Consider the following 12619-nt stretch of genomic DNA (forward strand, 5'->3'; position numbering starts at 1 on the left):
ATATATATATATATATATATATATATATATATATATATATATATAAAGTGGATTAGTCCAACATGCATTTGGCTGGCAAGTCATGCGGCCTCACACGTACAGCCTGAAAGGAAAAGCTGTTTCATTTATGTGATGTAGACTTGAATTCTCCTTTGTTTGAAATTGACAATACAACTGAAAAAAGTCTTGGTAACGCCGTTGTACTTTAAAAAAAAAAAAGAATCAGAGTGGTACGATCTGACATTTTCGTGAAACAAAGCAAATATAATATAGTCACAAGGACAGCTACAGTTATGTTTTTAACATCTGCCAGTACTACAAGAAACCACCCACACTTTCAAGGGAGAAAGCTTCCAGTTAAACAAGGAAACTAGATGTTCCATAACACAGCTACCCTGACTCTTGCTATTTTGTCTGCTTTGTTACATTTTTCCAAAATGTAACTTGATTTGCAGCTTAGATTTCTCCTTAGCACAATATTGTGTAAGGGGATAGCACCTGCAAATTAACTCCAGCCTCATAGACGTTCAGATTGCAGTGGTTTGATGTGATTTGGTAGTTTTTATTGATGTTGCAGCTACATAATTACATTTCCTTCTCTGCCATTTATGTTCTCTCTTCTCAGACGGACTATTTCAGCTGCGTGGCAACAGTGCTATACACTCGTAAGGAGAATTGTCTATACCAGGCCTGTCCATCTGCAGACTGCAACAAGAAGGTCATTGACCAACAAAACGGACTGTACCGCTGCGATAAGTGTAACCGAGAGTTCCCTAACTTTAAATACAGACTCATACTTTCTGTAAGTGAAAAATGCATACAGTGCACATCATTTATGTTCGTTTGTCACTATGAGGAATATTGTAACTTCTGTGATTAAACATACACACACTTGAATGTGGACACATGAATAATCCCTCCCCCCTTTATCATCTCTGTCTGTCTCTCAGGCCAACTTAGCAGACTTCGGGGATAACCAGTGGGTGACATGCTTTCAGGAGACAGCTGAGGTCCTGTTTGGTCACAGTACAGAAACACTGGGACAGCTCAGAGACACAGTGAGACACACACGCACACACACGCACACACGCACACACACACAGAGTTGTCCACATGTTTGTTCCCAACTAAATAAACTGTTGAATTGCCTTAACAATTTCCCAGGTGGTCTAACCCAGGTTGTCTATCACACACTATGTGGCAGCAGCTTTGGTAATAATGATGGAATCCAAATAATTAGCTTATAATTTGAAGGAATCTAATTTGACATTCTACCTGTGTGTGTGTGTGTGTGTGTGTGTGTGTGTGTGTGTGTGTGTGTGTGTGTGTGTGTGTGTGTGTGTGTGTGTGTGTGTGTGTGTGTGTGTGTGTGTGTGTGTGTGTGTGTGTGTGTGTGTGTGTGTGTGTGTGTGTGTGTGTGTGTGTGTGTGTGTTCTCCTAAGGACGAGGCTGCATTCAATGAAGTTTTTCAGAAAACCAACTTCACAACTCACATCTTTACAAACAAAGTCAAGCTGGAGACTTACAACGTAAGTAGCTATAAATGAGAGCACAATAGATATGGTACAATGCAATTTCGTTTCCCAGGAATAAAAAACGCAGAATGTAACCTCTTACAATGGTTCTCATCATTGTCCCGCAAGCTATGACAACTCCTTCAGTGATCTCTGCCTTGCAGGAATACCCAACCCTGATTGGTTAATGCAGGTTTGTTTCATACAGCTGTCTTATTACTGTACTGAACAAATACTGATTCAGTACAGTTATGGAAAATGGGCTTTCAAAATAACTAGGATTGAAAATAAGTGACATTGTTGAAAAAGCATTTAATGGCCATTAAGCTGCAGCAGTTAATAGAACTTCCCATGTCATGTTTTGTGGTGAAGAATGAAAGATGATGGTCACGACAGGATTGGATGTGACGCTTGCAGTGTTTAGAGATTAAGTAATTTGATTGGCACAACATTTTGTCTGGTCTTCAGCAATCTTCAGGATAAGCTTGTTGCAGGCAGAGCTGGAAGGAGATGCTTTCCAAATATTGCATAGCAAAAAGGCGTACAAGGACCTTGATAAAATCTTCACAATGAATGCTACAAATAAAAAGTCAACACTTGCTGTTTTTATGTGAAGCATCCCCTGGTGTTAAAGCAAAATGAATTAAGGTGTGCAAGTTCTGATTAATGGACTACATGCAATTAGGGTTGACTTGTCACCAGTTATCTTTGGTTAAACTGCAGTCCCAAGCATGTAAAGCCACAAAACAAGATGCGCAAAATGCAATATAATCACAACGCACTCAGTCACACAACATGAATCCAAAATAATTTCAATTAGTATCACAGTGACAAGGGAGTTGTTATGTAGCCAGTGCACTTTGGATAACAGAAAACAAATGTAGCTGTGGACTCATTTCTCTTAATTAGGCACTAATTAGCTATTGTCTGTCTAAGCCTAATTAGCTTAATTATTCAGAGGCTAATTTTCTATGGGGGGCACATGCCGAGAGTCTGAGTGGAATGATTGAGATGTAGGATGAGCTCTGAAGGGTCTGTGTCCTGACCTAAAAAAAAAATACAAGGAGCATTAAGCAAATTTTTATAAACTGTTCTTCATAGTCTGAAAAATAATGAAAAACCTTTTCTATTAGGAGTTACACAAAGTCCTGGGAAAGTATTGCCATTCAGTCTTTTTACACACAAAGCACATTTCCTGTTGCTGCGGTCTAATTTAGATATGGGAGTATTTGTGGCAATGAAGAGCAATCTTCATTTACAAATGAACAAAACAAAATAAAAAGTTCTTTTTTTAAAGATTATTTTTTGGGCTTTTCTGCCTTTATTTGATAGGACAGCTAGATGAGCAAGGGGAGAGAGAAGGGGAAGACTTGCAGGAAAGCGTCATAGGCATGTTTTGAACCCTAGACCTCGGCATCAAGGCATAAACCTCAAAGTATATGTGTGCATGCTCTACCCCGCCACGGAAATGAAATATTCTTGACTGTCTGTTTACAGTAGATGTCAGCATACCACTGCTACTTACCATTGAACAAGAAAAAGCCTTAAGGCCCACTAGCAGATGCTGGAGGCTGTGGTTTTCATTACAGCCCACAACATAGAAGGTCTGGTCAGAACAAACAACAAACTGCTCATTTTGATTTTATTACAGCTTTAGTAATCTCTAGTAGCTCTAGTAGATCTCAGATACAGTTTGTCCTCAGGGCTGCATTACAGGAGTCATATGGTACAAGCATGAATGTTCTCTCTAAATCATCTTCTAAGAACCATCGATATCAACAACACAGTTTCATGGCAATCTGAACATAAAATGTGAGACAAACAGCAACATTGACAGTCATCACAATCCAGAAATAAAAAGAGCAAAACATGTCAGCAGCGTTATAGCAGACGTTTTAAGTAATTTACTGTGCGATTGATCTATTTTCTCATGTTTACAGCTTTGCACTTCCTACACCAAATCAGTTTAAAGCATCTATGAGGAACTTTCAGTTTGTGTTGATTCTTGCAGCTCCTTTGGACAAAAACTGTAAGGTTTTTACCACACCTGCTTTCATAAAGATCTTTTCTAGCTGTCAGGAGCCAAAGTATTAGCAAGAGTTTGTTGTAGCAACCAACATATTAAGTACCTGACTAGGAGAAACCAGGCCAATTCAGGGTTGGTTTTGAGTCATTTTTTAGTCTCGTAATTGTCCTCATCTGTTGAAAGCCCGACCTAAGTTGACTTGGCTTTTGGCCATAGACAGTAAAGAAAAGGTTTTTGCCTGTTGTCTTTCACTTTCCCTTTAAGCTTTTAGTTATTCTTTGTTCTTTTTTTCTGTGATGGTCCTGCCCCATTATCAGCCATAACTACAACAGATAACTCCTCAAATAAAGTTAAAATACAATTAGGCCTATATGAAGGAAACTCATGCTACCTTTTTTTTCGGCTGGATATTCAAACACAGGCTTTTCCAGTGTTACCAAAATCTGTGACCCCTCAGAATGTGTTACTGTACAGCCAGTCTACCTGCCGTAAATCCTTTTGTGACTGCGGGAAAAATCGGACCTGGGCAAAGTTATACAACATACTCGCCCACATCTACAACTATAACAGTAAATTCAATTCTACATACAGTATATTGAACAATTAATTTGGAAAAACCTTACATATTAATTACACATCAAAAGTGAGGAGTAGAAGTGTGCAAAACAGCATTGAAGTACTGGTGTTGATTTAATTCCTAGGAATTATTTGTCAAGACTACACAATTTACAAAAAATCCTATATTATATTTATATATATATATATTTATTTATACAGTATATATCATTTTTTCCTTCATCTTTTAATTGTCATATTTTTGAAAAAGGACAAGAATTGATATGCCACAAAGTAGAACTACGTAATGAGGTTTGAGCAGATACATATTCTAAACATGTCTCATTGTATTTAGATATTATTGTCAGTGGGTGTTAGTTGAAGTTTACTGTTTTTGTTTCAAAGCTTCTGATTCAAAAAGACAAGCTCAGAGTAGAGTCTGTGATTCACTTGTTCAGTGCCCTTCTACCTCAGCTTTAGTTCTTTCCCAGTCTAAAGATCAGACATCTACCACAGTGTTTTCATATAAATAGAGCAGTGTAATGAAATATCAGAGCCTAACAAGATTAATGAAGTTGCAAAATTTGTGTTTTGTCATTTCTTCTAACAAGGACAAAGAGAAAGAACAACCCACGCTCAGGATCATATTTTAAAGTTGCTGATGTTCTCTTGCGTGTAAACTCAAGCTTGAATTATTTTAAGGAATAATAAACCAATTTTTAGACTTAACAAGCGCAGTGTACTAAAATCCCCATCAAGTCTAAATGTGAAACTGCACAATGTTGGTAATTACAGTGATGCAGCAATCTTTACCTCTTAATTTTAAGACTTGATGTTGCTTTTATTTTTAAATGCGTCTGTCTGGAGGTGTTTGACCACACTTTGGGACAGTGTGTCACTTTGTGTTTTCCTTGTCTATTACTCATATCACAATTCAAGAGTACGAAACAAAACTTCGGTATTGAATATAATACATGATTTTTATGTACAGCGTGTGTATACATATAAATATATATACTGTATATATACTGTGTGTGTATACACATATTTATTTACAGTATATATTACATTTACTGTATACAGTATAAATTATGCATTGTCCAAATAGCTGTCGAAAAACTGCAAATAAATGTGAGAGGAAAGGTAGTTTACATAAAATAAATGTAATATTAAATATATGGCAGGTATGCAGTGAGCAGGTCTTAGACGTTTGGCAATCCAACAAGCCCTTCTGTTGAAGCATACTGGCCCCGTAAGTAGTCCATGTGAAGAAGACAAAATGTTATATTTTCCACCTTGATAGTTTATGTTGTTAATAGGATGGCAGCTGCAAGTTTTTCATGTATTATGAAAACATCTGGTTTATACCAAAAACTGCCAAATAATCTTAGGACAAACAGACAAAAAAAGGCAAAATAGTATTTAAATAAGATCCCATTTTAACTGCCATGTTTCATTAAGGTGGAGCCCCACAGAGGCAGGAGAGTGTGCATGAATCAGACACTTATAGTAGAGGCCCATCTCATCTCTTAGTGGAGTTAATGGAATTCAGATGATGGTGAAGATCAGATTTAGTGCAGTATTAGATTTACTGAGCACAGAAGGTGTATTTTTCACATACACCTAATTTGCATTTGTTTAAAAGACGATCCAGGGTTATTGATGCAGTTAAAATATGGGGAAGTGTATCTGATTTCCAACCAATAACTAGATCCAATATATTGAGTTCCAGTTTTAATGACTCTTAGAGTCTATTTTAGGCTGGTTGTTTTAAATCTGTGATATTAAACTATTCCGAGCATATGTCTGTCTAAAGGGAATGAATTTTTATTGTCTAAATGAATACGTTTGTGTCAGATGGGACCTGTGTTTTCTTGCCTTATGTTAAAGGACAGGTCAATGAGAACCATGCACTTTACATCATATACAAACCACACTCTGGGCAATCTATGTCAACATCACATTGAGGTCTATTTGCTGTCCTTGTGCATGTGAAAAAGGTTGAAAATATCCTTATGTGGCTGAAGTTAAACACATGTGCATGATTCACAAAAATATTTTGAGAAGGTGCCATTCAAAGCCTTATGAATATGATCATTTACATGATTGGTTCTGTTACTTGCTTCCTTATCTTGTGTATGACAATGAACACTTATGACAGGGTGGGTGAACAAATTAACAAAGCTATTAAACAAAACAGTAGCCCTTCAATATACTTAAGATGAAGCTTATTGTGTTTAAAAAAAAAAAATGAAGACAGGAATGTTAATTCAACTGCGGATAAGGTAGTATGTGTTAAGAAAAATAGGCCCACTGTGTTGTAATCAGTGTTGTGAAGTTCTGTTGTTCAGTAAAGTCATTAAGTCTCTGTGAGGTAGTAAGAGGTGTGTGTTGGCTATCGGCTTCTGTCGCATGTGTGTTAAGGTGTGTGTCCACATGTGTTGTCAGTGTGCTAACATCAAGAAGTTGTGTTGTTCCAATTCTTCAGGGAGGAGAGTCCCGCCGTACCCCACCACGTGAGGAAGAGAGTAGGGATTGAATGTTAGGGTCAATGAGTAATTGTTTTCTCCAGATGTTATTGGAACATTAGTCCATGCACATTACGGTAAATGAACAAGCCGCCTTTCTCCCAGTGCCTCGTCCTTTAGAAGACCTTTACATTTATTAAAAGTTGTCACCTTCTGTCAAATGGAACCTTGTCTCGACGGCCCCCCGTATTGTTTAATTATCCTGCTATCATCAGGTAGATGCAAATTGAAAATACTAATGGAGGTTTTGAACCACATATGAGATAATGGTCACATGTTAACTTTATTGATGCTGGATATGCTGGCTGAATTGCTAATTGATTAATGAATTATCTCTCAGAATGAATCCTTCTAGGGAGATTAAAACGGAAATGAGCATTTGGCTTTTTGTGTTCATAAGAAACCACTGCAGTAGTTGATGATATATAATGTGAAATATATCTTGCTGATGGCGGCTGTTACTACACGTTGAGACTGAATGACACGGAATTGTGTGGCATTATATGTATACTCTCCCAAAAATAATAAGGTGTAAGAACTTGAACTAAAACATACTTGTATGATTGTTTATCTTATTAATTAAAGATGAACACAGCCTAAACATCCTGCTGTTCCCCCACAAATTGCATTCACCATAGAGATGTTCAAAGTTCTCGTGTTAGAGACCGACCTGGACCCAAGTTTGTTAAGAATTCCTCAAATTCATCATTTGTATCTACAGCAGCGGTTCCCAAAGTGGGTGCTTCTATGACCAGCAAAGGGTGCTGTGAGATTAAAATCAACATATCCTTGTGAAATATGCAGTAATGACCAAGCTAACGTCCTGATGTCTCACCCCACCGGTGGTCATAGTAATGTAACGTGCTTGTTGGTTTTCCAGGTGTGCTGTCAAAAATAGTCATAGAGCAAGAGTTGTCACTGTAAAAATAGGTTAAAGTTTTACCGTCTTAGATGACCGAACATGCAAAAATAGCAGAAATTAACTGTACAGTACAGTGAAATTTACGTGGCTAACATTCTTTTGTACAAATTTTGGGAGATGTCATAAATATGCTTTTTCATCCCTGGTAAAAAATGAATATCAAGACGAGGACTTGCCTGCCATTTGAGTTAGACCTACGTGTTTCGCTCTGTCCTCGCGTAACAAAATACTAATGAAAGTGTGCCATAGTTTGAATAATGTGGGACCACTGACCATATCCAACAGCAGATAGACCGTTCAATGTTCCACCAGAAGCAGTTTTTACATAAATTTGGGCTTGGAATTGCTTACATTTTTTTTCTCAGTAAATTATCTTATTATATTTATTTCCTAAGGATAGAAATGTCTTTTCTTTCAGATGTTGCAGCACCTAACTTAAGGTTTTCTTCCCTTCTCAGGATGAGTGTCGATTAAAGGTAACGGTAATGGAAGTCCAGCCAGTCGACCACAGGGAGTACAGCAGGAGACTCCTTAGTAACATCCGTAAATTGGCCAGATGAACTCTGTCCCAGTCATCCAAACGCCTGCCTGGTGATTAAACGTGTCTTCCACTGGTGCCCGACTTTTTCCATCAGCGAGATAGCAGCATATCCGACTGAGGCAGCAGAGGGGCGGCCAGTGATTCGTCTAATAAATTGTCGCTGAACAAAAGGCTGATATTTAGTAGTTCACTTCCTTGAACAGGCCATTTGTGAAACACTGGAAACGGAATGGAAATGACCTTTACCTTTTAGTTTAATGACATTTCAACAGAGCTTTTACTATTTGATTACCCATAACCAGTTTGTTGAGACCTGCTTACATTTATATTATGTTTCATGTATCATACATGCTAAGATCACAGCGTTTTATCTTATACGTTATATATCGTAATATATATTCACACACAAATGTTTATCTCTTTGGTTTTAAATCCGTTTCGGTGTGTAAATTGAGGGGGGACGTCGTCCGATTTTATTTAACTTTCTTTGTTTTATTTCAAAAATGAAAGCATGTCAAAATGATGTTTGGAAAAAAAAATGATAGTTGAATGTTTATTTGTTTTAACTGTTTTACACATTGTGTTCTGATGTTTAAATTAAGTTTTGATTTAAAAGTGTGTTTGGTTTGCTTCTGTGCTTCCAAAAAATGTTCAAAAAGGACTGAGTGACTTAAAGGATGTCAAAAATAACAACAGTGTTTGTCATTATTTCTGTTACACCACCACTCACTCTTGAAAAGTCTTGAAATCCATTTAATTTACTTTCCCATATCTTCTTATCCCCACAGGTGGCATCTTTTTTTGTTTAATGTGTAAAAAAAAAACAAAAAACAGGCAGGTCCAGTTAAGCCTCTGTGACTGCACACAAACAAGCTAGCCAAGAACACGCAACTTTTGAATGAAAGTAATATGTTACTGCCCAACACAGCTTACTGTATACACTAAAAGTAGGATTGTTGCAACACTGGATTGTGCGCACAGGATTGTTCCTGTTTTTCCAATAAAAACATCCTCCCTGTAGAAAGCACTAATTATTGCTCGCTACGACATTTTTATCATTAGGAATTATTGTTGTATACTGCTGGTAAATACTGAAATAAAATTGTAATTTCACTTATAAATCAGGCCCTTTACTGCTCTGCACACCTATTCTACACTGAACTAGGAAATCATTTGAAACTACAGTATGTGCTGTTCAGTAGAGGTGGGAATCACCAGAGGCCTCACAAAACGATATCACAATACCTATGTCACAATATGATATTGCGATTCTTAACATATTGCAACATTCTGTGATATATTGCAATTTATTATCTTTTTTCACACTTCCAATTTTTGCCCAATTTCAAATGACGTCCCTAAAAGGATTCTTGTCAACATCTGTTTCATCTATAAAGATACATTTCTCTTTTCGTTTATTGCTGAAAAATGGGATTGACAAACCGACCAACACATTCGTAATAGATGGACACTTGGCGTTTGTATTGTCAAAGAAAATTGCAATACTATGCTATACTGATTTCCCCCCTTGGTCTTCAGTGTTCGTATACACTCAGAAACTGGAAAGCAAGCACGGTGCTTCAGTAGCGTGCCTCTCTACTAAGGTGTGGCTCAAGGGCATGGCACTAAATTGTGTTGACAGCAAGCCGCCCGCGCCCCTCACTCTAAGCACCATCAGTACCATCTCCTGCCTGCCACACTGCGTGTCGAGGTTTGGGAGATTAAACACGCACACACTGATCTTTTTTCAGATCAGATCAGTTTCCCCTTCCCTTAACATTTTCTATTATCTCTGTCTCCCTATTTTTCAGAGTTCTAAGGCCGAAGTCTCTAATCATCTCTTTTTTCACAATCAGACCTAGTGGCCTAACATGAACTAATACACACTGCGTTTTAAACCCAAATTAAAAAGTATGACAAAATTAAGTGAATGACTAAAGATTGCTTGTGATTCATGTGTAATTGATTAACAAAATCAGAAATGGCCCCACACAGTTCATGAAACCAACTTTTTAAGGGTTTGCGTTACTCTGAAACTCTGCCAGGATTTTTTAAAATAATTTGCTAGCATGATCAGGTGCTGTGAGTGAAACTCAGTGTTCTGTTAAGCAAATCTAAAAAGGAGTCCACAGATCAGAAAGTCATTTCCAACTTAAAGCCTCGCTGGTGATTGAGAATTAAGATCTAGACACGTCAGTCTGCAGCCCCAAGGCATTATGAGACAGGAGGACACAGTGAAGAGATTAAGAGAAACACATTTTTTTGTATTGCCCTTAGAGACCTTTATCTGGAGGTGACATGCTAAGCAGTAGTAACTGAATTGCTGGTAAGGTTGTCATATCTTCTTTCTGGGAATGTGGGACCTCCAGTCTAGTGAATATGCAGTTTGTCACTATCTGCAGAATGTGTGTGAGGCTACAAGGACAGCGAATAGAAACGTGCTGTGGTTATCATGGAGGTCGTGGCCCTGATCACAGTCGATCTGACCGCAGACTTATCTGACACTGTAGTTCAGTAAAGCTGTTGTGTAAAAATAATGAATGGAGCATTGGTGATGTCACTTAGGCTATCATTTTTCAGACTGCCGTTTTGAAGCCATCAGTTTGCGTTTTGGCCGTCGTCCCCTTGGTATTTTGAAATGAGAAGTGACCATATTTGGACAAAAGGGCGGAGTGTGTAGAGGATGATGGGTCTAAGCCAGTGTTGTGTAAGGTTTGATGGTGCTGTGCTAAGCTAAATGCTAAAAGAGGTAAATTTGCTTATTTTCAAACCTTCTGACATGAGTCATTCAGCAGAGTTTTACTGACAAGTAAATGCAGACCTCAGGACACTATTGCCTTTGGTCAGCATGTACGGCAGTACACATAGCTGGTTGAAAATATGCAGACTTTCTCTTAAGTTAACAGTTAATAGGCCAGAAGAAGCAAGCTCGGTTGGCAGAACGTTAAACAAGACAATTCAAAGCAACATAAGTGTTCCGATTAAGAAGTGAAAACGGTGAGACGGTTAAAGTTTGAGATGGGCAATGTGGGCAACACCCAAAAACAACCTTCAAAATGAACGTGCTGCTGTAGTGAAGAAGACTTGAAACTAGCAATTAAGCCCATAAACTCATTATGAAAATCTTTATTGTAAGAAGAAGTAGGGTCATTTTCTCATAGAGAAACAGAATTCTTTTTGGAGTTAGTGGAGTCGCCCGATGCTTGAAATAAGATAGATAGAATGCAGGTTTGAGGCTAGCATTGGCTTCACTTTTCAGGCACGTTTCAGGACGTGCACAGTTACGGGCTGTTGTTGCCTGGGCAACTGCCCGTTTGGCCTGATTGAATTGCTGCCCCTCCGGCGAAAAAGCCTAAATAAACTTTTATTTCTTTCTTTTTTTCTTCTTTTGTTGCTGTTTTCGCTGCATTAATACGATTATACGCCCATCATTACTTCAGTTTAATTAAATTAAATTCGCTATATCTTTCATCTTGGCTTCAGCGATGCCCTCTGCCCTCGGTCACGTGACCTCGTTTCTATTCTCACACACGGAGCAGCGTAAGCCCTTCTTCCTTCACGTGAGTTTTTAAAGTTATGGAGATTATGACAAATGCCCTGTGAATAGTTACTCAAAAAATCCACTTGAGCATGCATCACGTCGCGCAGCGTTGCCTTAAGGTACAATGCTAGCTACGTTCAACCAACCAAAGGAATGTGTTGCAGCAGCAGGCTAACGTAGCAACGTTACATGAGTGTGCGTTCTGTAGAGAAGAGAAGGGATGCTTTGGGGTCTTGAATCATGGAGTTTTCAACCAAGAATCAGATGTGACCTAGCTTAGTGAAAGTAAAAGTCGCCATACTTTGTTATGAGATGATAAACGAATGTCCCAATTTGTTTATGTAATAATTTGTTTATTTTTTTAGCCTAATGATAGTTTTGTGTGCTTAAGTATCCCTCCACAACAAAGACGACTGAAGAAGAGAGAGAGAGAGAGAGCTCAATTAAGCAGCTATAAAATCTGCAACTTTGCAGCTCTGGAATAAAACTGCCAGCAGGCTAGCTGTGAGAAAAGTATTTGATAATGTCAAGCAACCATCCTACATTATTCATTTAATGTGAAATAGGCCTATTTTATCAGGGGCATTCTCTTTAAGTTGGAGTAGGCTAATAATTCATTAAAAAAATGTTTCATTTTATAATAAATACACAGTAAATTGTGTCTGTGCTTATATGGCATTGTGAATTATTTGTTTTATGTACTGTATATCGAGAGTTCCAGTTTGAGTTAAATAGTTTTCCTAGCTGTAGTCATGATGTAATTGGGCTGTTGCCTTTTTCCAGATTAGAGCAACAGCCCCTCCAAATGTCTGTGCACGTCTCTGCAGAGAGCCACGAAGCATGGTGAGACTTTTGTATGTTGCGCCGTAACCGAAGAAATGACCAGTCACATGAATATACTGTAGTGTTTGGTGGAAGGTCTAAGTTTGAATCTGATCCAAATTTGACCCTATCATTATGCTTGCGATTATTTCCCAGATACACACAGTAAG

General features: G+C 38.0%; 1 protein-coding gene across 4 annotated transcripts in view; it reads left to right on the forward strand.

Annotated features, from left to right (window-relative positions):
- LOC117955590 (replication protein A 70 kDa DNA-binding subunit-like) overlaps positions 1–8608 on the forward strand; it is a 37565-nt gene extending 28957 nt beyond the window's left edge. For 2 of the 4 annotated variants that reach the window (XM_034890175.1, XM_034890174.1), the window contains 4 exons: positions 626–802; positions 951–1058; positions 1443–1529; positions 8004–8607. In XM_034890175.1, the coding sequence (XP_034746066.1) occupies positions 626–802; positions 951–1058; positions 1443–1529; positions 8004–8105 (474 nt within the window). In that variant the 3' untranslated portion in view covers positions 8106–8607. Of the gene's footprint in view, positions 1–625; positions 803–950; positions 1059–1442; positions 1530–8003 lie in introns of all 4 variants that reach the window. The other 2 variants (XM_034890176.1, XM_034890177.1) reach the window with 2 other exon arrangements.
- Positions 8609–12619: the final 4011 nt, after the last annotated feature.

Source organism: Etheostoma cragini, chromosome 13 (genome assembly GCF_013103735.1).
Source record: "Etheostoma cragini isolate CJK2018 chromosome 13, CSU_Ecrag_1.0, whole genome shotgun sequence".
NCBI lineage: Eukaryota > Metazoa > Chordata > Actinopteri > Perciformes > Percidae > Etheostoma > Etheostoma cragini.